This window comes from Gnatocerus cornutus, chromosome 1 (assembly GCF_029298725.1).
Source record: "Gnatocerus cornutus isolate USDA-ARS CGAHR chromosome 1, icGnaCorn1.1, whole genome shotgun sequence".
NCBI classification, from domain to species: domain Eukaryota; kingdom Metazoa; phylum Arthropoda; class Insecta; order Coleoptera; family Tenebrionidae; genus Gnatocerus; species Gnatocerus cornutus.
Genome location: NC_142233.1, coordinates 27,838,993 through 27,865,927, shown reverse-complemented (window position 1 = coordinate 27,865,927; position 26,935 = coordinate 27,838,993). Strand labels below are relative to the sequence as shown.

Here is a 26,935-nt window from a genome sequence, read left to right as displayed (position 1 = left end):
TTTACAGATACCTGTTTTCCCCGTTTCTATACATGTACTGAACAATTAAGATGTGATTTAGAACAACCCATTTATTCAGTTACCAAGTTTGGAGCTCTTTTAGTCTTGCTGAATTAGACATTTTCATCACCCTTTCAATGAGTTCGGAAGTTTTTATATAAAGTTGCAAGCTCGGGACATACTGTTTCCAGCTCTTCTGTGTGAGTAAGTTTGTAAACACGTAATTCAAATACTTGTCTTGAATTCTTATGTTTAATTTCACCAACTAAGGCTCTTTTCACTGCATATTTACTTTTATAAAGCACATCCTGCTATTTCAGGTCATTCAATTTTCAATAAACGTGGAAAAAGTAAATATCTATGCATTATGCAGTAACTTTAAAATAACATCTAATAATTTTACGCTTTTAGATTCATAACAAAATCCTGAATATTTCATTTGTAGTTTATATTATTGGATGGTCATAACGCCCTGTCGATATAAATAATAAATTCATTGATCAAAGGATTGTGCTAAATGAACGTATTTTACAACGTTTCCTCCTTCTGATCCAATTACTTCAATTAACACACACTGAAGGTTAGCAAACAGAATGGTAACACAAAGTACACACAAAACAGATTTCCTTTGGACGTACGTTTCAAAATACGTTATACTGAAGTGCGGCCAAGACAGAGTTCTGAAATTTCAAATAAAGTTACTGTTAAACAAATACTTTTGTCAGTTAAGATGAGATTTCTATTTTATTAAGTACCATTATTATTTATGTGACAGAAAATGAGATTCTTGACGCGGATGCAATATAACTTGAACAAGTTAAAAGTTGCGTTCGAGAAGTGAGAAATGACAGGCAAGATTGGTCCGTCAGTTTTGAAGACACTTGTTTAAAGCCAGAATTAAACTAAACCGCATTTTTTCTGTAGAAAAGTTTTTTAGCCGCCAAATTTAATATGTAGCTTTGTGATTGGTTGTTGAGCATTGCTCTTCTGAAATTCCTGCGGACACATTTGTCAAATTGTCACTAAATTCTTAAAGCATGACCAATGAACTTGTTTTTGTTATTTTCAGTGCAAATTAGCAGATATTTTCATTATAACTTTTTTATAATAATTCCATTTTGCTATTGCTAAAAACTTGACAACTGGTTGTGGAGTCAATAATCAAAATTGACATGTATTCGTTACAGGTATCTAACTGATTCATTTTAAATACTGCTGATTTCTTAAGTTGCTTATTTGTAAATCGGTAAATTCTCTGCAGGAAATATGTCAAATAATTAAGGTTTTATCTTTATTTTTAGAGAAACCAATATCAGTTCACTAGTTGTGGTTTATTCGGTTCAATTATATTTCCCACCACTTCTGTTTTGCGGTGGATTGATTTCTGTATATTACATTATTTAATATATTTTAGTATTTTTAAATGAGGGTTTATTTATTACATACTCATTAATTTATTTTGCCTTTTGGCATTTATTTATGAAAGATGCTCGACTTTTAGAATCTAATTAATATTAAAAGTGTTTGAAACTTTGAAACAAGCATGTACGAACTTAGACATTTTTAAAGACATAAAACTTTGTTAATTAGTGTAAAAACCGTTGATAAATAAGGAAAGCTTTGAATCACAACTTTAATAAAAACTTCTCGTATTTAGAATTAAATTATTATGTACCGATTTTGCAACAGCCTTTCTTCAAATAACTTAATTAAAATTAGCTAAAGTTTGCACTTTATAGTGTTAAATTAAAGTTCGAAATAGTGTGCTCTAGTTATTTAATTAACAGCAGGATGATTAAATAAGGCAAGTATGCATGTAGGAGAATTATTGCATCAAAATCAATTTTTTTCTCATTTGATTTTAGTTACTTACCTTCTCATGTATTGATCCCGTATGACAACCCATATCACCAAAACATTTGCTAATAACGCTATTATAAACACTGGTACATAAAGCCCAATTACCACAAAATTATTATTTTGAAAAAAACTCAAAACATTATCAACAGTAATTTCGGTATCATTTGTATTATTCATGTCTTTTTCTTCAATGTCCACTTTCAGAAATCACATTCTTCAATCCGATTAGTGGAGAATCCCTGAAACAAAAAACACAATAAATAATATTTTTTACCAAACGATGCGTCTAACTTTACAGTTAAGAAACGATCTTTTATTTTAAAGGACACTGCTAACCCCATTCTTGTACGTCAAGATAAGAATGTCTCATCGTTACACGAAACAACAGAAGATCAAGTTTCTGTGAAAATGTGCAGAAATCTGAAGAGGTCTTAAACTGGTTTCCAACAAACGCAATTAGTGCGTTAAGATACTTGAATAATTTTTGGAACACTGATAAAGCGGAGATGAGAAAGATTTCGTTTACAAATGATGTAGTTTGGTTTGATATTCCAGGCTATTAAGCTGTTTCCGAGGTTCTTTCCAAAGCAATGGACTGAAAAGTTACTGTTAATGTTGTTTATTTTATTTATAAGGGAAACGGAAATATTTACACTTCAAATACTTCAATAATGCAATTTGATAATGATTACACTGCTATCACACTGCTGCGAATTAGCCAATAATTAGCCAATACAGTTACAATAAAATAACTGGGCATAACAAATAGGAGTAAACATTTAATTAATAATATAATATAATTAATAAGTATAATTTATTATTATACTTTGGTTAGAATTCTTGTTTTATTAAAAAAACAATTTTTCGAATTTAATCGGGTTTTATACAATATTGGCAATAACAAAATATTGTTTTACATCAACTTTTTTTGCGCCGTTTTAAATGGTGGATGCGCCGGGAAAAATAAACGTTACAATCGTGGCAATTAAACCTTTTTTTTATAAAACACAAACACGTATTCCAATTTTCTAAAAAACACATTTTCTAGAATTAATGGCAATTTTCACAATTTATACTTTTACAAGTGATTTAAGTAAACAAAAAAATGCAATCATTCTATGAGAAATTACGGACCGTCGGGGTCGTGCTGTTTTATGCTTTCAGGTTTTTGTTCTTTTTTTTCTCGACATTAAGAATTAATTGCTTCAGATTCATGGGTTTTGGAATACAGAGCTAGCACCGAGAACTGTCTCTACCGCCATTTATCATAGCATGCAATATCAATCAAATTGATGTGGGATTAATTTTGTCTGAGAAGTGTTCCAGCACATGCAAGTGTCAAACTTACGTTTGGCATTTCGATGCAGGGCTGTTTCTGTGGCTGCACTTAATTACATTGGGATTTATACTTGGGAAACATTTTGAAAAGTTTTTTCAAAGAAGGACAAAGTAGGTGTAAATCAAATTTCGTGTGAGGATTTTTATTTCAGGAAGCACTACAAATAGAAGAAAATTTCAGCGCGAAACAATTTAAAAATTGTAGGCTTCATCTTTCTCATTTTATATGTAAAGAAACTTCGTTGTTTATTCGACAAAAGATTTTCATTGTAATATGAATACTTCGTTGTTAGGTTTCGGAAACAAGCTTTCAAATCGACAAAAAGTAATGATTTCCCCATATTCATTAAATTTCATGAAATTTAATATTTGACGTGTAGATACCGACGATGTTTTCAAGTTTTCATTTAATTACAACAGTGATTTAACATTTCAAATCTTTACGCGAATTCACAAAAATAATTAATAGGAAAACAAGCTGTAAAACTAATCGGTTTCTCTATTTCCAAAGTAGCAAGTAATGTCCCTTTCTGTTTTCCGGTCTTGCACCCACTCGAATAAATATTTAGATATCACAAGCTATAAAGTCGAGTAAAAATTATTTGCGATTACTTCACTGTCGTAAGAAATGAAACAACTTAACCTTGCTTAATCCCGGTAATTAGAAAAACCAACAGCGTAATTTACGACAGCATTTACATATCGTAAAGTTCGAGGAAAAGAGATTTGCTGAGATAATGGGAAGTCATTGTGTCCATTTTATAAGTGAAAATAAAAATACAGAGCTCACAATGTAATGTATCACAATGTAGAACCAGTTACAATATTATTACGGACGGAGCAAAAAATTCTGACATCCTTCACTAAAATTCGTAATTCTGCGAATTTTGGTGTATTCACTTCACTAAATTGCAAACTTATAGAACGAAAAAACACACAAATTCTAAATTTTTTTATTTTTTAGACGAAGCAAAATTTTTTGAAATATTTTACTAAAATTGTTATTGATATTGCTAATTTTAGTTTTGCAACAATGCAATTTGGATATTGCAAAATTGTAGAGCGAAAAATGCAAATTTAAAAAATTTTTACTTGGAAGAAGGAGCAAAAACTTCCGTGATCCTCTACTAAAATTTGTAATTTTGTTAATTTTAGTGCTACAGTTATGAAAGATGAATCCAAAATTTCCGACATCTTCCATTCGTAGTTTTGGTAATTTTAGTGGTGCAGCTGTGAAATTTGGAGAATTTACTATTTTTCAGTCGTGTACTTTCTGTGCTAAATTTCAGATTTATGCAGCGAAAGACACAAATTTTAGAAATTTTTATTTGAAGATGAAGCAAAAATTTCCGACATCTTCCACTTAAATTCGTAATTTTGGCAATGAAAACAGCGATTAAATTTGGGGAAGTTACAACTTTTGAGTCGTGTATAATCTCGTTGCCGATTCTTAGTTACTCAAGTTTTATATAAGATTTAAAGATAAGATTTAAAGGTGCAAGATTATTAGATTTTCAATTTCTAATTTTCTTAAGTCCTTTATTGAATTGAATTGAATTTAGATTTAGTTTGCAGGTTTAAAGTTTTTATAACAATTTTGAGAAGTTGACTAATTGAATTTTTGGGAAACTTTAGGACATGATTAAAATAATTAAAAAATATAAGAATTTCGGAATTCAAAAATGTGTGGATATTTGATTAGTACGTGCATTTGTAAGTTTCTTAAATCCTAAAGTTTAGATCTAGATTTATTATGTTAGTCATTTAAGTCTCAAATTTTAAAATTCACAGCTTTTAGAAGTTTTCTCTTAAAAAGCTTAATAAATCAACAGAATAAATAAAATTGAAAATTAATTATTAAATTAATTATTATTATTATTATTATTAATTAATTATTTAAGAGTAAAATTTCGTTCCCCTGATTGATTGTTGTTAATCTATTATAATTAGGTATAAGTATCTTATTACTGCAACGCAACTCATGAAATCTGATAATAAAAATGTTTAATTGTTTTACCTTGTTGTTCATTTAATATGCAGATTCTTGCTCAGATTAACTGGATATAAACTGTAAATTAATTATAACGTAGAAGTTTCAATTCAGTTGAAACTGTTTAAAAATGGCAAAAGCGCAAAGTTAGAGACTCGCAATTTTAGATATCGGTGGTTGTGTTTTTATTTTTCAGAACTTGTAAAAGAGAGATGACTCTAACAACGTATTCCTTTGACTAGTATACTTAATTAAAGCCACAGGGCTTACGCTAACAAGCCAAACACTAATAAGAAAAGTGTATTGACTGATACAATTAAAAACTTTCTTACATTTTTCTATCTGAAATAAAACTTTTAATTCACCAATTTGTTTAACCAAAATTAATCTTGGACCATTCTCAGAAAAACTCTGCAATCAGTCATCATTTTCAATTACCCTTCCATTTATCAACCGTTGAACCGAAATACCACAATGCAACAATATGTTGACAGTATTACGTTATTCTCAGCGTCCACAAACAGTTTGATAAAGTGCGTAGGTATATTGTTTACAATAATAGGATAACTTTACTTTACGAACTTATTGATGGTTGAACAGAACAAAGCTTTAGTGAGATCACTGTTTGGAAAGGTCCCTTCCTCTAAGCCGTTCTTAGTCTGCCCATTTATTATGAGAATCTCGCACAAATTTGAACCAGCGTTTTTGTTACAAAACAAACTAGCTAATATAAGTTCAACTAATGAAAGAGTCTTGTGAAAAAATATAACAAGGTTGTAACTAATAAGAAGGATTTTATTAAGAAAATATCTTAGTTGAATCAAAATGTAATTAAGCTGTCATAGACGAGCATATGCTGTTTTTACAACGATAAAAATGAGATAAAAGTTCACTGCTCGATAAAGATTTCAATATTATTATTTATTTATTGATAGTTCCAAATAAATAAATTTCCATGGAGCGATGAAAGAGTGAAATCAGATCAAAGCAGGTTAACAAAATCTAGACTTTTCTATCTAATTTTCATTTGACCCATGATATTAAAAAATATATTTTTAAAAACTTCAACAATGGTTTCGCTCATTTTATAAAAATTGAAGATTCTTGTCACGTTCTCAACGGCCATCCTTTCACTATTTTTACAAAAATATTTTCTGTTTTATTATCTTTTTATTATGTGAGGTAGAATTTAACAAAATGGTGGTCAGCTTTTAGTTTAAGCTTTAATCTCGTTCCTTTATAAAACAAACGGGAATTTCAGCTTTTGTGAATTTTAGTGGTGAATGTTTTCAAATCAAATAAAAAAACTCAGGAGATGCTGAAAAACCAACAAGGAGGGTATAAAAGGTTTTATGTCAAATTTTTATAAGAAAAAAATTTAATACAATTTTAAATTTCAATTTTTTACTGTCTTAAAAAATATTATGAATTACGATTTAATCACACAATAACATGAAAATTAATGTACAAGAAGTAATAATTTTATTCGTGGACGACGGTAATTATATTTTTGCATGCTTGAACTTTAGATGCCACACTATATCAATCGCATTTTATCGCTAATTGTCATTTTACATGAGAACTATTAATTTTTCTGCCAGAAATAATCTTTTCTTTTAAAAGAATAACATCAAAGTTTTTCGCCCAAAGCAACCTTTTCATTACATTTTATGAATAAAAAAACTGAACGATCTATTTGTAATCAATAATGTAAGTGTAGTAAGTAGAGATTACAAAACATCAAAGCTTTGTTGAGCTTTTGTTAACACACCGATTTATCAGGTCGTGATTAGAAAACTGTCTGAAAACCCTTCTTGCTAATTAAAAAATGTTGAGAGAATCCTTGGTTGATTGCAACATTATTTTAAAAATAACTCGGATAGGTATTCTAGCTGCTTTTCTTCAAGTTTGAGTTTTTGACAATAAATAAAGCTTAATGTAAATAATTTCTTTATTTAATAATAAAAATCTAAATATATGGCTCTTAAATTTAATATTTTTGTTATATTATTCAATTTATAAACACCATAAATCACGTCGGGTTGGATATTCTCCACTACTGTTTAACATCCGCTTCAAAATTATGTAAATGATCCTATAACATGCACTTTCAAACAGGAACTACGTACTCAAGTAAATCTGTAAAATTTCGGAATTTCGTTTTTTTTTGTTCTTGATTCCGAGAAATCATGACTCAGACGAACACTTCCACGTGAAGTTGGTAAGAATTTTATTTTTATCACGATTAATTTAGTGCAGGTAACGATTTATGCTCGATGTCGATGAACGATGTTATTTACACATGTTTATTGTCTTTTAGTCACGCATCTATAACAAATTAAAAATGTCTTTCATTACGTCGTAAAATCAGAAATTAATTCTGTTGATGTGAACCTGATGTAACGAGTAATTGGGTTCATTTATTCCCATTTTCGACACTGAAACAAGCAATTAGACGTTAAATTAAACAATGGATGTTTACTTTTGTTCTTAATTATGTTCTTGGAATGATTCACTTGTTGCGTATTTTATTTTCCACGAAATTTTGTGTTATAATGCAACGCATAGATGCAACTATATTATGTCCTTTTTTCTGCATTTTTTGTAGGCGCTAAATAAAAAGCGGCTGTAATTGATCGATGTCATACATGAAATCTTACATTTCTGAAATTGTCATCAAATTGTGGAAGCATCACTAATAAATTTGTTTTTGTTTTTTTTTTCAGTGTAGGTATTTTGTTATAATTACTTTTTGTTTTTCATCATTATATGTGTTTTACGAATACTAACAGGTACCTATCTAACTTATTCTTTTCAAATTTTGTAGATTTCTAAAATTGCTTCTTTGTAAGTCGAGAAATGTTCTGCAGGAAAAATGACGTACCTACAGTTGTTTACCTATTCATAAGAATGAATCTCAAAGTTTAGTACATTCTATTAAACATAATCTTTAGAGTACTGACTGTATGTATACATTTTCATGAAATAAAAAATAAAATTCTGTAAGAGACTAAGATAAACTAACTAACTAAGATAAACAGTTTTTAAAATTTTATTTTGTTTTATTTACTTTTACAATATAAGTACTATAAAAATCAATTATTTAAAAGGGCGCAAAGCGTTAGCTTTTATTTGGAAAATCTATTGACCAAAGTAAAAGTGACTATGGTAATATTTCAAAACTAAATCTATTACAGTACTTAGAAATTCTAGAATTAAACTAGGCATATTAGCATTGTTTTTATACGTATTATTTATTACGTTTGATAACAAAATTTGTCTTAATTAGAACAATAAAAATATCATTAAAGATCCACATGAAATGTATCGACGAGTTTATACACATAGACATAGTCACATACAGTTCTCAGAAGAACAATTCACTCAAATTAATATGTATTTAAATTTTTATGTTTAGGTCTCATTAATCATTTTGTCATTAACTGAAATCAATATATATAATTACAATAAAAATTTAATTAGTAAAACTATAAGTAAACATTTTTATGTATGAACAATTACTTCAATTGAGACGCTAAATAAGAATCCAAAACATTCAGAAAACTCAGAATCTTCAATGTTCAACAAACTAAAATTTTTTTCATTTCTTTAAATTTTTGATTTTTTGTTTAGGAAAAATTAATAACGTTGGAAACCTATAAATTTAGAGTTATGATTTGAAGATTGTACAGACAAGTCAAAAAATTTAACAAAGAAAATACAGAATTTGATATATCCAAATAGTCTAACCGCTAATTGTTCAAAAATTCACGATAATGAACAAGATGCTGTCTGATATGTGCAAAAAAATTCTAATCTAAATCATTTTAATGATTTGAGAGATGTCAAAGGGCTTAATCTGAACATTTACAAGGATTAATTACAAAAAATGATTAAAAAACATTTATGAAGAATATAACATTTATAATTAACTTTATTTAAATTAATTTTCTGTGAAACACAACACGTGTTTTATGTAGGGCTTTGCAATTTATATCCGAAATTTGATTCATTTCACTTTCAATTATTCATTTAAAAATTCATTTTCTTTAAAAAGCTCAACAAATTAATTAACCACAAGAATAGTTTTGTTATAAGATATTTTCATTTAAGGAGCTCTAATTTTCCACAGATTCATGTTGAGTACTTTTTATAGCAATGAAATTCGTTTAAAATGTTCGTAATAAATAGGTCTGAAATCTCCTCGACTTCTATTCCTGCTTTGTAAGTTTAAATTACAATAATTGTTTCCACTATAAAAGCAAAAAACATAAAAATTACAGAAATACCTAATTGCACGAATGTTCTTCGTAGAAATGAAATTCCACACTTTAATTAATTCCTCCAGGAAATCTGACGAACGACTACACGTTTTTCAGAAAGAACAATACCCACATTTTTTAAAAACACTGCTAAATTGGTACGAAAATTAGCATCGCAAATGAAACCATTTAAATTTTTTATGTATTTATAAAGCTAGGGTTAAAGGGATGTGGGCGAATGCGAAGGAAAAATTGGAATTTTTACAAGTTCTTTTAAGTTGTGCTTTGATTCCGACACATTCGTCTAAGATTTGAGTCACGAGTTGTGATGACTAAAACAATTATCATTCACACTAGTAGGAGAGGGTATTTTTAAATTATTTGCACGGTAATCGAAATTTAAGTTTTATTGACAATTCTAGTAAATTCTATTTTCGCGCTGGACATCAGATTCATCACCTACTTGTTTTTAAATTTAATCAAATATTTTGAAATTAAAATTCCGTAAATAAGCATGTATTTTATAAATTACAGACCTGTAAACGTTACAAATGCAGAAATTAGATTTACAAGCAATGTCAACAGTTTTGTAAACAAGGAAACCAATTAAAACTACTTGCTTTAATCATAAATCTCGCAATCTACTTTACAAAAAATAAATATGATCATTACCTATTTAACGCTTCTTATTCAAACAGAAGCGTGGGTAAGATTTTGCTGTAAATACAAGCAATTATCGTTGTTACAATCAAACATTTAAATTTGTTGCTCGGAAGAGAGAGACCTGTGTCAGATTTTTTTCCATAGATAAATTTAGGGTTGTGAAAGGTCCGATGTTGGAAAGCTGACCCAACCGCCTATTTTATTTTGATGAGGTTGCGCGAGTTGTGACACCTCATTTTTTACATCTCATCAGTAAAAGAAATAGACCTCAATCATACGTCATATGTGAAATTTATTATGGCCGCACGGGATGTTATTATTATTTTTTAATTTAATTCAAATTAGTTCTTATTAAGGTAGGTATTATTGCCACTATTACTTTTGTTATCATTTTTATGGACAACGCAATACGTTCCGACAAATATTAATTCAATATACACCTTATGTATTTACTCATGATAACTTGATAACAAAACAGCGCACTGATTTCTTTGTGTCATTTTTTTTAATTGAATATTTTATTAGCTATTAATCTTTTGTGTAATTTACACTTGGAAAATATAATACAAATCAACAAATTTTGGGAAAAATTCGAAAATGGAATGGGCTCATCAAGTCCGTTTTGCTACATCAGGATTCAGAGATATTCTTAAAAAATGATTTTTTTGGGGATCTACAGTACAAAAAGTATTTATTTTCTTCACTTATTCTTGAAAAATTGTTTAAGTTATGGAATTGATCGACATTGTTTAATAAGTTTTTAAGCGACTCATAAAACTGGCAAAAGCTGCCAAATGCATGGCTATCTCTTATAGTTTAAGTTACAGGATAAATGAAAACTTTTTCAAAAATTAAAACTTTTTTTTTGACGATTTCGTTATAAAATAAATACCATTACTTACAAAATCGAAATTTCTATCCACATATTAATTTTGAAAGTGACTTTTATGCAGTCCAATAATACATTTTAAAAAACTTCTTAATGAGAGTTCTTAATTTGCTTATGAACCACCAAAATTAGAGGGTGGAAATCTATAAACCTAATTGTACAAAATTTTCTGGGAAACACAATAGGTCACTATTAAATACAAATACTGGTTAATCTGTTGGAAAGTTAGCACAAAATGGGTAGGTGGATAATAATGAAAATTTCTTTTTTACATATTTACGCGAACTTCTTTTCCGGACAATCTGGTGGCAGTATATCAATTTTACAAAAATATTATCTGAGACGATGATAGATTAATCAAAAACAGTCTGCAAACATATTTAAAATATAAGAAACTCAACCAACAACTTTTTACCAGTTTTTATCTTTGATATTCCATATTCTGACCAGTGAAATCATTTAGAAATGCAAAATTTATCGAAAAACAATTTTCTGGGCATTCAATTTAAAATATTCCAAAGTTAATGCAATGTAATTTTTTTAACTTCAAAATGACAAGATATAATAAAGGGTTTAACACCGCGTAAGAGTGCAGATGTCTTAACTTTTATTATGAGTTATGTATTACATAAAAAATCAAAGTACAAATTTAGGAGTTCTTGCAAAAAAGTTCGTTTTTAAAATTTTAGTTTAGTTTTTTTTTTCAAATAGGTACCTTGCCAAAAACTAACTCCCTCAACAACTGCTATAGTTTGTTGGAAAACTTATTTATACATATTTATTTCAAAATTTTTATGATTTTGCAAATTGTTAAGCAAAACTAAAAAAAAACAAAAGTGAACGCGGCAAACTCAAAAAAAGTCCTGACCTAACAAAGCTAACGGGGACAGAAAGGAATTCTTCTTTAAAAAAGACTTCCCACGTACGTCTAAAATTTGTTGACTGTGTAATTATGTAATTAGATAACCCAGTAAATTATCAAAAAACTGGCTAATTTAATGATATTTTCAGATCAACATTCTCTATTCAATTCTGAATTTTGGATTAAGTCTGGAATATCAAATTTTAATAATGTAATTTAATTAGGCAATTATCCTAATTATGAATATTGTTTGAAAAAAAATCGTGGCATTTCTAATGTAAATATTTTCTTATTAAATACTATTTTTCATGTTAACACAAATTATGACAGTGAGTCATCAATTTCTAAAATTTGATTTCAATGAAACATAAAAATAAAAGACGTTACTCACACGATTTTAAAATATTTGCATAACAACGAACGACGTGTTTATGTAACGTAGCATAATGAAAATCAAATATTTAATTAATACAGATGATTGACATTATTTTATACATAATAAATTAGGAATAATAATTTGTCCACAATGACTATTTTAAGTAGGTACATGTACTAAAAATACTGTAATAAGTAAATAAGAACTTTGGGACCATCATCAGATTATATTTAAAAAAAAAAAAATTTATTTCGTTCTGATGTGTATGAACTTTTCGCAACTTTAAATACCTTGCAACTTTGAAAACTGTCCATCCCAAAACATTTCCTCGTTTTCACAATTGAAAGTGTACATTTGCATTATCAAAACTATGCAACTAAAACCGAAACTTCCCGCAACTTTATTTATTAACCCCGCAAACTTTCGGCATTGTCTCGTCGCGTTAGCTTTCCGAAGACGGTACGGAAACTGAATTTGCGGCTACCTATGCAAGCACCGAAGATAGCGCCATGGTGGTTGCGCTCGCGCTACAGCTTTTCTTTCGAGCTTTACACATTACGAATTCCGGGTTGACCGGAAATTTGGAGACAAGTAAAAAACTAATTAGGTTCGCAGACAACGCACTAGAAATGTACGTGTACATACTTGGATGTTTGCGTGTTTTTGTGGTGTGTTTGGATGTGGATTTCACACACTAGACGACAGCTGGAAGTCATTCATGACGCTAGCGAAATTGTATTTTTCGTTGGATGTTGGAGTATTTTTAACAGTTGTTTAAAATGTAGCAAACAAGAATGTGGGTTTGGATTATATTTTTATTTCCTTGAATTGAATTGACGGGATTCAAGAATGCGATTGTTTAATTTTGTACTTGTGTTGTGTTGTTTTCTGAAGGGAAGTGACAACGTAAAAACAATGATGTCATGTTTTGATAACAAATTAAACATTGAACAACTGTCATAACAATAAATAAAACAACCAAAACGGAACTGGGAATTGCTCGTTTATTTAGCAATCTTAATTTAAATTGGAGAAAGAAATTATCAATTGCGCACATTAGGCACGTTAAATTCATATTATTATGTTTGTAACTATGTATGGTATAGCATAGGTAAATAAAAACAAATTACATAATTCTACAAAAAAAATTGCTTTTGATTGCATACAAATTTTTGTCACGTGTATTATACATTTTTTTCCACTATCGTACGATAGAAAAAAATATTGCTTAGCTATTCTTTTTCGTAAATTTTTCTAGCAATAGGTACATCAGATATTGCAACTGTAGTTTCGTTCAGAACTCGGGGATGCTTTCTTTGATTTATTTATCATTTCAAACACACTTTCAGACTCTAAATCGACAAATTGCAGAATTTGCGTAGTGTCACGTATTTTACAACCAAGCCATCCGTAGCAACGAATATTTCAATGGTCTTGGCAAATTTTTATTTTTTTTATTCATCCTTTTGATTAAAGTATTATTTTAAAAATGGTATTTATTATATAAAATGAGAATTTTATTGATAGGAAAACCATTATACCCAAAATGGTTAAAACAAAATAATTTGCCTATTAATTGGTCAATTAAATTGAATTCCAACAATTTCAACCAATATAAAATCATGTAGGTATATTAAAATACACGTATTTTGCTTATATGTAATTTCACCAGCGTGTTTTCTGTTTACTGCAATTATTAATTACAGTCAGTTTTAACTCCTTTCAACCCCTCTATTCCACTTCTTGCAAGGTCTATTTCTTTTTCTTTTATTTTTTATACATACACCGTGGTCCACGAGTGATAATGAGCCTGACCAAACTCAAACTGCAACCCAACATACATTTTCATAGCATTCGTTGCTAAATTTAAATTTACAACCAGACAGCTGTCAGAGTTTCGACAAATTTTTTCACTCAAGACAGTTTCTAATCGCATGTGGAATGGCATCTCTTCTGACGAAACCTTAAGCAGGTAAAAGCAATGCTAAAACTTAGCCGTCTTCATAAATTAAAAGCATAACAGCGTGAGTAGATTGTTCTAAAAAATTTGTCAACTTTGACGTTCATTTCAAATATCTACGACAGCTATGAAAATGTAAATTGGGTTGCAGTTTGAGTTTGATCAGGCTCATTATCACTCGTGGACCACGGTGTATAGAAGCCCATTTTTTGTACTTTTCTGTTTTCAGTTGATCTGTGTTCGACCCATCCCACGATTATTTATTTCATTTTCTTTAGGGGATTTCTAAATTTAAATAAAACAACCATTTGCCGTAAAAAATAAAAGTATCCTATGAAAGAAAAAGTTTTGTTCAGTTCAAGAAAGGAAATGAATCGTGAATATTTTAAAATTGTAAAGTCACTATATACAGTGTTCTTTTATGTATGTAGAGCTATTTTGCAATGACAGTATATCGATTGTTTACAGTGCTTTTACTCGGAGGAATGGAAGTATTGAAATGTTGGAGACTGGCATCTTACAAAAAGAAGCACAGGACCGCTAGCTTCACATAAGAAGACACGTCAACACGCCTGCACCTGAACTCCGCCACGGAGTTTTACTTGCAGACGTTTTAAAGAAATATCGCTTTTAAAGGAGATCGCCATGTTTTTTTTTACATCTTATCTTTTGTGTATCAGTAAACTAATAATGTTAATTAATGAATTGATAAACTTAATTTAACTTTCTTTCGATTATTTTTTTATATAAATAGTTTGGCTATATTTTTTGGTGTCACCCTCTAATGTGTACTAACAAACTAATGTGTTTCAGAGGGGACTACCCTACTTTTTAACCATCTTCTATCATGTTATGTTAAAACTTTTTGCTGTTTTCTCCCATTTTATTTACGTGTTATTTATGATACGAATATTGCTTTCTTTTGCTTCTTTTGATGGTTAAGTACCTCATCATTCATCATTTTATTGTTTTTTATTTATTCTTTTGACTTTCATGTTTCATTTCCATCTTTCTTCATAACAAGTAATTTTAAATTTACCACTAAATTAAAAGAACGCTCTAGCACATTAATAAAATGAGTCGATAATTCTAAAAGCTGATGCGGGAAGGAATTTCGTCTATTTTTCGTGAAAGAATCTTATGAGTTATTTCGTTAATTACATGAGTAAAGCACACCCAACAGTTTTCACATTTTGAAAATGAGTTTTTCATATAATTTATACAGAGTGTATCTATGATAAATGAGTAAACAATAAGACATAAATGACTGAATTGATACAAAAATGTATGGGCTTTTGTTTCATCCGCTAATTTAAGTTTTTAGTTTTAAGATTGTAGGTAGTGATTATGTTATGAACAAATCATAAATTTCATAAAATAATAGGAGTATTAAAGTTCTTACCTGTTTTTATGTACATAATAATCATAAAATAGTTTTTATGTACATATATTCATAATTAAAAATTTTCATGTCTTTCACATAAAAGCTTCTAAAAGGTAAACTGGACTCAAATTTTTAGTACGTTTATGGGTTTGCCTTTTTAAATAGTTTACAGCAAAGCCCCATAATCGTTATCATCCTTAAAGCCCCGCTTTACGTGCAGTTCCGATCTTCGCTCCTGGAGTTAAGTCCAAAACCGTCATTCCAGGCGCGAAGCAAGTCTCCAAACTACACGTACGGTTTCGCGAAAATTTGTCGATATAATCATAACAAGATAGACTCATCAGTAGTGAATAGTGTGCAATCTTGTTACAAAAAGAAAAAACATAGATAGGTACTTCACAAAAATTAATTCAAATATAATATTGCTTCTTGAAATTTCTCGATGGCCACATTTTTTATAAGCAGTATTATCACTGCGTGCAATTTAAGTAATTTTTTAAATTATTTTAGGAAAGTTCTTGTTAAAAAATAACTAACTTTTTACCTTTCCTTTACCTTTATAAGGTAATACTACTCAGTGTTCACCATTAATAAAATTGAGGCGCAAAGCATGATTGGCTATCTTTCTCTTAAGCATACGAATGACATGGGTTTTCCTTTTTTACAAATGGAACGAGGCGCGATTCGAAACTACATGTTGCAGATTCGGAATCATTCAACTCGGTATGAGCGCTCCAGGACTTAAGACCGGATGCGAAGGCGCGTGGTCTTTTTCGTCCCTTCACGTTTGCATTTGGCGTGGAGCGAAGGATTGTACAGTCCAGAACTCACGTAAAACTCTACTCTACTCTACTGAATCTGAGAAATTTTAATATAATTTTTTAGAATATCGACTTTCCATTTCTAAGCTTATTTTGAAATTATGAGTAATTTATAAATTGTCTTTCGACAAGTGTGTTAAACTACGGGAAATATTGTTTGATTAATGATCATAATGTTATTATTACAGTTAAATGAAGCACTACACTAAAATATTTTGGCAGTCCTTTAATCAACGTAATAAAATTCTTGTTTTTCTACGTACAACATCGCCTCGTTTTGAATTTAAAATACTTGAATACAATATTTATGCTTTGTCTAAATAATTTTAAAATAATATTAATTTAAATTTTAATTCAAACGTCAATGCAATGATTCAAACATTACAAATTATAACACAGAACTGCATTACGACTTTGATGTCAATTTAAATTGTGAACTGACAAAATTAATTTGACTGAACAGTAAACTTGAATTAGGTATCTGAATTTCATTGGTTTAATCAGCGAGTTAACAATTGTTTGAAATAATATTTCGCGAATTGCATTGCGTCTGTGAATGCTGATCTACTTCATGTGTCCAATTCAATTTTTCGACTTTATGGAGCGATCAGTTTATATAAAATTTTAACAGACAGAATGTAAAAATATTTAGTCGATGTTGTATACTTTTACCCAAAAAAATTAAACCTTTGTATGTAGTACAGAAATAGTATCTAGTAATAATAACTACAGAGTGTGCGATTGAAAATATAATGAAAGTCATTACTGAATCCGTCAATTGCACAACTTTGCAATTTAACAGAATCGATAAAACAGAGTTATTTAAAGCGAAATCTTTTTGTCGCAGATTGGAATTCTTTCTACTGAACAGATGAGAAATATGACCTTTGCAATTTTCTAAAATCGACGAGTATAAAAGTCGCTAGTATAAACCTATTGAAAATGTATTGTGTTTTACTTTCAGAAATCAGTTTGGTTTGTTGTTTTTTGGCAATATCCCCTTTTTTATCTCTGATTAAATATTAATTAAATAATAAATTCAATAATTAATTCATAAAGGTCAAGTCTCTGCGAGACCAAACGCCCTCAAATCTTTATTCCCAAACTGAAAATGTCAGTCATCCCCAGTGCCACAATAAATTATCAACGACCGTACTCTTGTTCTTGCTGACTTCAATATGTCAACTATGATAGGACGGTTTCTTTATTTGAGGATGTAAATCAATGTTGACAATTCTGAATTCAAAAATTAGATTTGTTTTTATTCCAGTTGTATGTTAATAAATTTAAGTTGTGTTACAAAAGAGCACGTAACGCTGAATTCTACAATATAATTATTGCAAATTTCATTGCTTGAGATTATTAGAGTAAACCAAATAATTGCTTAATTAATTTTTAAGGTAGACGTAATCAAATCATTAATAGTCATTATGTGTATCGCAAAAGAATTGCTTAAGATTGATTTTACTTACTCAGTTTATCAATCCCTTTATTTATTGAATTTTATTTACAGCGTTCTTCCTTGTGTAAATACAAAACACGATAAAGGGTTTTCTTGCGATTCCCGCCTATAATTTTAAATTTGTCATAAAGCTTCGTACCCTGGCGACATCTATGATCTGTCCTTGAAGTTAAGAGTTTGGATTTAAAGCGATTGTTTTTTCTTTAAATCATGCCAATGAGAATACAAATCAGTTGTTATTGTTGCTTAATAAACATCATATTTAACAATATGCAAACGAATTAGTGTATATTAGCAAAAAGTAGCAAACAAGAGTAGACATTTTTAGGGACTTTGTCTAATCTTATCACTTAGGTTGGTAGTGAGATTGGTAGAAATGGGTTTTATAGTTTTTGTCATTTGTCAAACAAAACATATTAAAGTTTATTACAATTTTTACAACAATCCTCTCTAATTAATTTTTTCTTTCGTAAGAAACCAGTCAATATTTTTTTAGTTTACACATTTTAATTTACTAGGTGCTTTTCAAGTGCATTTATGTCACATTTTTTTTTGGAGTCATAACCTTATATGACCTGTCAAGTAAACTCTACTAAATAAGCTTATTATGTTGTGGTAAATTGAATTAACTCATGATATCAATAATAAATAACATTAACCGATGTTTATTTTTCAGAATGAGTGTCGTTTTGAATTGGTTCATGTTAACAACAGGAAGATTAATGACAAAACATTAATGTAATTTCTAATGGTAGGAAAATGTACATAACTAGCTGTTATTTCACTTAAAAACCGTAAGATGTTCAATTCAGGGATTAAAGGAAATCAAAGGTAAGATCGTTTTAAGATAGTATTTATCTCTCTATCATTTGTTGCTGTTGTAGGTGTAATGGGTTAGTTCCACCACCAACCATAGTTAAAGCTAGAACTTTAGGACAAACAAATTATTCTAAGCCGGTAAAATCATTAGGGACTAAGGACACATACAATAATGTTGATAGAAGCGTGGAACCAACATTCATCAAAAATTCATTGGGTTTTTCAAATTCTCCCAATAGTGATCTTGATACCAAGGTGAAAATTGAATTTGATGAAGACGATATCGAAACTAAAATTATTAGTCCCAGTATTATAGGTAAGTGTAACCATTAAACCAAAGAACGTGTGGCTAAGTGAGATTTTCAGGTTTAAGTGAAGAAAATTTTAAAACGCACAAATCCCCTTCAAGTGTCAAGCCTCGGTTAAAATGGGGCAGCATTAGGGCCACCCACCATGAAACCCTGCAGCGGATAGATAATATTGAGGACTTTTACAACCACTACCAACACTACTGGTTTAGTGCGAGTCTCGAAGTAATTATTTAGTTTTCCACCTTTTCCTTTTATTAATTGCTATATTTTTAACAGAAGTTTAAACTTGAAGACAGATCACGAGAGGAACGGATAGAAATTACTCGCCATGAGTTTATGAGGCATCTCCAACAGATCATGAGGAGTAATGTGGGTAAACCTAAGAAACTCCCAGAAACTCCTCTAAAAACTGAATCGACGAAAATTAGTCGAAATGTGCATCAAACAGGTTATGATAGACTTGTTGCACCCATTATATGTCAAGTGGAAAACTGTTTCCAACCGGCACTGCCTTGTACAAGGCATTGTACATTACACATAATGTTAAACACAGATCAGGTGTTGTTTGGTTATTGTACGGCTAAATTTGCTGATAACACTCAGTGTTCAGTACCTGTTTTTGATATCACCCATGAATTACCTTTGTGTCCTGAGCATGCTCGAAAAAGGGTAAGAATAATCATGTTATTGTTATACATTTCGTACTAAATTATTGCTTTTAGGATAACTACAAATTATACCAAGAAGCAAAACCAAAGAAGTTACGAAAGAAAGTAAAACCGTCTGCCATGATACGGCCCCAAAAACGCAATAAAAAGAAAAAGAAACCCATCAAAACACCAGAAACAACGACACCAAGTGCAATAATAAATATCCCTGTCGCATCTGGTAAGTGGGAAAAACCTTCGTGCAAAACAATCGTTGTTTGCTAATGTTTTGTTTCGTGTATTTGAGAAAAGTAACCTTAAATCCATTGTTTTGTAAATGTGGGTAATTACAGTATTCTTAGATTTAAACTGTAACAAAACATGGAATTTCATAATTAGAATCAAAATAAAATAGGCCATGGCGATAATTGTATTGGCAGTAATCGTAATTGTTATGATGGTAATTTTATCGCTTCTAATTGTTGTTTTTAAGTACTTTTTTACAGCTGAGGTAGGGTGCTTGCAAACATACTGATTTTTATTAAACAGTTTTTTTTTATTGAATCACGTTGTTGATAAGAAATCTGTTGAAAAAAGAATTTAAAGTGCAATCAGGTGGTTTAGATTAGCGCGGTAGATGATGATATAAGTATAAGACAACATCACTTTTCTTCTTATGCTTAAAAATCCATTAATGCCGTCATTATACGGGATTAATGAAGAACTACTGTATATGCAGCGTATTTCTCGCTGAATTCATCACAAACTTTTAATGCAATTTATGTTTTGTCAGATACTATATTTCTGCTACTATGTATATTATTATAATTTATATTTATTATCAATACTTATTGTTTATTAAATACAAAAAACAAAAAACAAAAACGCGCCGATGAAATTAAATAACACAATAAAATGAAAAAAAAAAAATTAAAATTGTAATTAGTCAATCAAATAATCAAATCAAATAAAATACACATTATACAGGGTCCGGCAATACTTGTGGCCACTCTTAAAATGTTCTTTAATTTTTAATGTAAAATTTAGAAAATTTGCATCCGCTTATAGTTGGCGAAACTCAAGAATCTGGTCCAAAAATTTGGTTTTTATTATCGACGCATCGTGACTTGTAATATTAAAATAAGAACTTGTTCAGTTTTGTTGTTTTTCGTTTTTTTATTTGTCTATTTTATTTGACTCTTTGTGCTTTTTGGTTTGATTCATTACTTCTTTGCTGAGCCTGCATTAAATATCTTCTTTTAATTACCACTTTTAATCACTGACTGTTCCTTTAACATGTCGAAATAGTAACAGACAACTGTTAATTGTTTCTGTGAAAAAACATTCTACTTCAATATTATGTTTTATGCAGTTTAAGTAAATCTAAGATAAATAAAGCGCCGGAAACTGTTGGTCGAGCTTAACTTGGCCATTTATTAAGCAAACAACGATTCTTGTTCACTTAACCGGTCTGTCTAACTAAAGTTCTTTTCATAACTTTCAGAAGTTGGCGAAATTGTACACGCGGCTTCTCCAGAGCTTGAAGAGGACATCCACATGGTTGATCAAGTACTAGGACTGAACGAGTCTGATGCTCTAGCACAGGTTCTAGAGACGCAAGCTTCTCATCTACTTGAAGAGACCGATATCAGTACTGTTCTTAGTACGATACAAGTCGATGAGTTTAGTGACTTCTTCGCAGGTAAAAGGTTTTGACACTCAAGAATTACGTTAATTAATTGATTTCTTGTAGTTAACCGAAATGGTGAATATGAGCCATCCCGTGAAGAAGCGGAAGAACTGGAAAAAGCATTGGCTGCCGTTGACAATGACGTCAAATCTCTAGAAAAGTTAAGCCAATCCCAGGGTCTATTAGATTCTTTATTAGATGAACACACGTTGGCAGAATCGTTAGTTCAGATTCCCGATGTGTTTCATAATGGTTATACTCCATGTGGTGATAGTATGGTAGCACAAACATCGTCCTTTCTCTTGCCTGTTGAACCACAGTCTCATTCTTAATAGATAATTTGCGTATGAAGTTTTCACCTTGACAGTACAATCTACAGTAATATAATTAATAATAACTGGTATAAGTCCATTCTATTTTGTATATAGTAGCTGTAGGAACGCTCATGGCAGAAACTGACCAGTGATCCCAACATTTTGATATCATTGCTTCGTCTTTTGTTTGGTTGGAAATAAAACGCTTATATGTACCTATGAAATTTACCAAAAGTTATGTAAACAATCAAATTTATTTATGTGACCACTGATTTCAATCTATAGTTCCAAGACTGAATAGTACGTTTAGCTTCATTAGGTTAACTTACATTCTAAATTGTTCATAACTTGTAAAAACATCACGTATTTGTTAATGTATGCTTATTTTTAGTTTGATTGTTGATATTGTGAATATACCAGTTATTACTTGTGCAATTACAGGCTTTTTTTAACACACAATTGAAAATGTCTTAGGAATGATGTAAATTGATTTTTTTTCCTAGTAAGAAGTGTATAGTTATGCGTCTAGTTTCGTTACTAGGACGCATATACCGAGTTGTTTCTATTCAATTAAACTGTTATTTATTTTTTATTTATTTCCAAACAACCCCACATTTTCCATTTGGTACTATTTATATTATTTTTATATGCGTTTATTTGTATTTTATTTAAGATAACTGAATAACTAGCCAACGCTATGTAGTCCATCTGAGTAGAACAGTTTTAAATTATAAACAATTCCTGTATTAGTTTTAATAATGTGATTGGAAGATGTAAAATAGTATTTTGTGAACTTAAAAAGTGTTGCTCTATCATTTGACTTCAATGTTTTCATTGGAAATTGTAATTATGGATTTTGTACAATAATTTTAGATAGTATTTTGTAGACAATGTTGTGAATAAAAATTGATCTTGTAAAAAGCGAATTTGGAATTATATTTTATATCGCAAATCTTCCACTTGAATACACTGCAATAACGAGGAAAACAGTAAATGCTTTAAAATTTGTATTGTGGAAAATGGCCTTTTTTTTAACTCATCAATATATTACTTTCATAATATCAACAAGTCAGTTTGTAACTTCATTGTTAAACATTTACTAAGTGTACGTGTAACAAGATTAGCTAGTTTCTTAAGTTGTTTACATGTAACATTTCAAGTTGTACATATTCTTAGGATAAACATGTTAATAAAAAATACAATAATTTACAAAGTGATGTTTAATATAGTTCAAAAATCACACAAAACGATCTGTTACAGTGCAAAAAGATTTATTACCTTTATTTTACACAATTATCACATAGTGAAAAGATGACCTTTCAATGAAACTGCGAAGAAAAAACTCTGAACATCTCAACTAAATAATTTGACACAGTAACAAAAACTTACATTCAACCAAACGTGATATTAAACAATAACTAACAACAACTGAACTGATTTCGTAAATCTTCTGCACACTACTTTACACTTGCTTCGTCGACAGTCTCTTACCCTTGACTACAACAGGTTTATTTTTAATTGTACCCTTTTTGCGTTTGGTGCTCTGAAAAAATAATCAATAATTTCAATAATCAATTGAACCTCCAATACTCCTCTTACCTTCTTCGAAACGAAGTTCGGGGACTTAACCACTCTATTTGCTACAGGAATTCGTGGCCGGTTGAACTCATCTGGTTTCTTCACCCTGTATATCCGTACCAACCAGTGCTCGGTGGTATACGCCTCTTCCAAATAGGTCAGTTGAAAATCTTTATTGCCGATAACAGCATTACGAGTGCGATCAAAACCACCGGGAGTACGGAAATCCAGTTTCAGTTCGCCGAAACGGTAATAACTCAGTTTGTACATTAAGGAATTCAAGAGCGTGGGGGCGCCCTCGGCGTCCACGCGGAATTCGCCGTGCTCGGTGAAGTAGTCGCTCTCCTAAATGAAACAAAAAACATTAGTTTGAAACCGAAGACAATAGTAACTCACTCTTATATCCTTCGGATGTTCACCCTCAGCGATTCTGACCATCCACAAGAACTTGTTAATATCATCCCCAGAGTACCCAATCACACCTCCGAAAATGACGAGGACGTAATCAACATCCAAAGCGGTCATAATGTCATATGCGGCTGTTTCGTTAGATGACATAGCCTTCCCCACCAGTGCTATATGACTATTGTTCCAAGTATTATTGTCCACTAGCGTTGTCCGATTCGCCATACCAGCAATTTGATAGCCATAATCCCACCTATACAACACCTATAGAGTTGTTGCTCAACAAAACTAAAGTAACGTACCAACTCATGACCCTCGCATCATCGGCCGTGTTTTGGGACAACCAGAAATATGCTTCGCGGAAATCGTCCAAAATTTGTCTAGTTCCGTCACCACTATAAGAAGCCAAAACTATGCTAGGACTCGAGTATGCGTTGCTGGTAACCCAAGTACAATGCACCGCAAACAACATCAGCAACAACATGATTACTACAGTAACAATGCTACGTATATTAGGACCAATTCCGTCCGATTCTTTATTTTGTTCGTGTTTCATTTTTGGCACACGTCCAGCAACAGCCTAAAACGACGATATGTTCCACCAGTTTCAAGAAAAAGAGACTCACCTTATCGTATAGTCTTCTATTACTAGGAGGCGATTGGTCTTCATCTTCGCTATCGTCGCTTCTGGGAGTGTCATCTTCCCTCAGGAATAATTCTAAGAGTCCAGAAAAGGCGATGCCGCTTAGTATACAAACCACGGGGGTTAATGTCAGCATCAAACGAACCATTACTCCGGCAAAGTATACAGCGCTCAGAGCGTAAAGAATTACTGAAACAACAAACGTGAGATTAAGTTTCCACGGACGAAAATAGAGTACCAAAAACTCTCTCGTCGTTCACGTTCTTGATGCAGTACCATAAACCGGCTGGGAAGGTAGCAACCAAAATGTGTAAGTCAAAGAAGAATGAAAACCAGGTAGTCGGTTGGTGCTCAGAAACCGAAGCAATGATAGGAATATGAATTTTAGCGTAACCCGTGTCCCATAGCGAATAAAATCTACAACGAAACGTCGTATTAGTCCCATAAAATGGTCTTTTCTAACTCACCTTCCACTCCAAGGAGCAATGTACCCAGCGTACGTTAGCCCCACAACTGTCAAAAATACAACTCCCGCCGCAATCAGCCCGCCGAAGATAACCAAAGACTTGAATTCCGACTTAGAGAGCATCGATTGCAAGTACTTCAAAGTAGCAACCGCAAATAATAACGCAAAGACGCCAGAAGCGGCCATGTGTTCGCTGGTACGAATTGGTTGGAAGCCGACAAATGGTATTTGCATTGAACAAATTAATCCAAGGATGTAAAAGGTTGTATAACTCGTAAATAGTCTATTTGAAAAACGCCCCATAAGTAGCAACACGAAGACGTGTAGAGGGATCAAGTTGATGATGAATACGTAGCCTCCCCATGCCGAAACCTGAAAAACACACACTAAATTGAGCAACGTAAAAAGCTCTTTTGAGGGCGATTTTAAATTGAATTTGAATACTATAAAACAATCGTAATTAGGTGTCATACATTTGCATTGCGATTTTAGGTTCAAGTTCTATTTTGAACGCTTCCTGTAAGGCGCATGAAAAACTGCTGCAAATATTGGATGAGAACCTGAAAATTCCCTCAGGAAATGGTTTGAAAATATTCGCATTATAACAATCCACGCAATCATTTTTACTACTCGGACAGATAAACTGATGCTGATGCCCAATATTTTTACGGCGGAAAATAGGTCAACATTATCGAACACTTATCGCATTATCTTATAAGGTTGATGTTGTAATACTTATAAATAATAAAAATATGAGTTATCAATAAAAATGCAAGTGCATACTTTAGCTTCCTGTTAATTAAACATCAATAAAGGTGTAATAATAATAATAATAATAATAATGCATTAAATGTAATTTCCGGCTTATTAGGCAATATTAATTGCTTGCAAATTAGGTATATCTTAAAACGTCGGCAAATTAATAACAGTTTTATGTATTTTTAAGTTTTTGCTGACATACTCACAAATTATAAGCTTATCGGCACAAAAATTATTTAAACGTTTTCTAGGTACATTTCAGTCCAGACTAGTATCAAATATAATGTCATCATAACTATCCAAAATGATGCATAAAACCACTTTTTGTTGTTGTTTTTGTTGTGTTATGAACCTCTTTTTTACAAATCGTTTGCATAAAATTAAATTGTATATTTATATTTACTAGCGTTCTATATAAAAACAATCAGCTCTTCACATTGTTTGTTAAACAACGAAAATAAACAAAAAATAAAGTGTATAAAATAAAATATAAAAATAAAAAAAAATAAAGAGTGAAAAAAGATTATGTTAGCTTACCATGTAAAAATAAGAGAGTGCTGCAGCCACAGCCCAAAACACAGAACCAGTCTTAACAGATTTAATCCAAAGAAAATACGTAAATTGAAGTGCAAAAATGGCGATTCCTTCGTTGTCATAACTTCCAGCAACAGACCGACTGATGTAACCAGGCACAATGGCGATAAAACATGCTGCAAAAAGACCAGCACCTGCAGACCACAGTTCCTTGGTCAAAAAGTACGTGGAAATGGCCGTTAGACCACTGCAAAAACATTATTAAATGTTAAACCTTATCACTTTAATCATCTTCACCTGAATATTGGTGCTAAAAACACGCAAATGTCACGTATATGTACATTTATATTCAGCAGGTGCAGAACATAGTGAATGCTCCCGGAGGTGATCATGAGGCCGGGATAAACCGTGCCCCCCACAATACGTCCCAGAGGATACCATGCTCTTTCATCGAACCAATTCAAAAAGTTGTAAAAACCATGCTTTACCATATATGCGGTCGCTCTGTAGTTGAACCTGAAACAGGGGAAGCAGCGTGTCATTCAGAATTGTGGATTTCTTCGTTTTCTTCTTACCATGGATCGAATTCGTGAATTATACTTTCAAATCTAATAACCGCGAATAGACGGGATGAGAAGCCGGCTATCCATGCTAGTAGAAGAACTACGAAAATTATTAAACTGTTTATTCCCGTTTTACTATTTATTTTGGTTATTTGTGACTTTTTCGAACCGGCTTGAACCATTTTTGACAACCAAAAACATGACACGCATACACACTCTCAGAGGTTACTTTGCTTTCAGACGGCCATTTCCCATTGGCTGACTTGTTGACAACCTGGCATTTGTCATTGAATCATTGGGGATTTTTAATTTGACACTAAATGATAATTTATCATTTGT

At 31.0% G+C, this 26,935-nt stretch overlaps 3 protein-coding genes across 7 annotated transcripts in view; 1 reads left to right on the top strand and 2 right to left on the bottom strand.

The window, feature by feature from the left end:
* The window catches only part of LOC148181238 (orexin receptor type 2-like), a 38,608-nt gene extending 25,904 nt beyond the window's left edge, over positions 1-12,704 (bottom strand). For all 5 annotated transcript variants that reach the window (XM_088039722.1, XM_088039713.1, XM_088039730.1 and 2 more), the window contains exons 1-2: positions 12,531-12,704; positions 1,874-2,099 (exon numbers count right to left, since the gene is read on the bottom strand). In XM_088039722.1, coding sequence (XP_087895848.1) covers positions 1,874-2,037 — 164 coding nt within the window. In that variant the 5' untranslated portion in view covers positions 2,038-2,099; positions 12,531-12,704. The remainder of the gene's footprint in view (positions 1-1,873; positions 2,100-12,530) is intronic.
* Positions 12,705-18,202: 5,498 nt separating this feature from the next.
* Positions 18,203-22,861, top strand: l(3)L1231 (zf-C3Hc3H domain-containing lethal (3) L1231). The gene is made up of 8 exons (XM_088031610.1): positions 18,203-18,482; positions 18,544-18,698; positions 18,752-19,002; positions 19,053-19,219; positions 19,274-19,666; positions 19,720-19,885; positions 21,149-21,346; positions 21,398-22,861. Exons 2-8 carry the CDS (start codon positions 18,667-18,669, stop codon positions 21,664-21,666), a joined length of 1,476 nt encoding a protein of 491 aa, XP_087887736.1. The 5' UTR covers positions 18,203-18,482; positions 18,544-18,666; the 3' UTR covers positions 21,667-22,861.
* Stt3B (catalytic subunit 3B of the oligosaccharyltransferase complex) lies at positions 22,851-26,887 on the bottom strand. The gene is made up of 10 exons (XM_088031606.1): positions 26,609-26,887; positions 26,331-26,549; positions 26,037-26,280; positions 24,742-25,112; positions 24,513-24,691; positions 24,258-24,463; positions 23,934-24,211; positions 23,623-23,884; positions 23,248-23,571; positions 22,851-23,191 (listed from the first exon to the last, which is right to left on the bottom strand). Exons 1-10 carry the CDS (start codon positions 26,776-26,778, stop codon positions 23,111-23,113), a joined length of 2,334 nt encoding a protein of 777 aa, XP_087887732.1. The 5' UTR covers positions 26,779-26,887; the 3' UTR covers positions 22,851-23,110.
* Positions 26,888-26,935: the final 48 nt, after the last annotated feature.

What these genes read in the sequence shown, in the direction of transcription:
- Stt3B (XM_088031606.1), bottom strand. Translation starts at nt 26,778, where the DNA reads ATGGTTCAAGCCGGTTCGAAAAAGTCACAAATAACCAAAATAAATAGT. An exon ending in CACTCTCTTATTTTTACATG is followed by an intron (nt 25,113 to 26,036) that starts GTAAGCTAACAT and finishes TGTGTTTTTCAG; the next exon opens with GTTTCGGCATGGGGAGGCTA. An exon ending in ATAGAAGACTATACGATAAG is followed by an intron (nt 24,212 to 24,257) that starts GTGAGTCTCTTT and finishes TCGTCGTTTTAG; the next exon opens with GCTGTTGCTGGACGTGTGCC.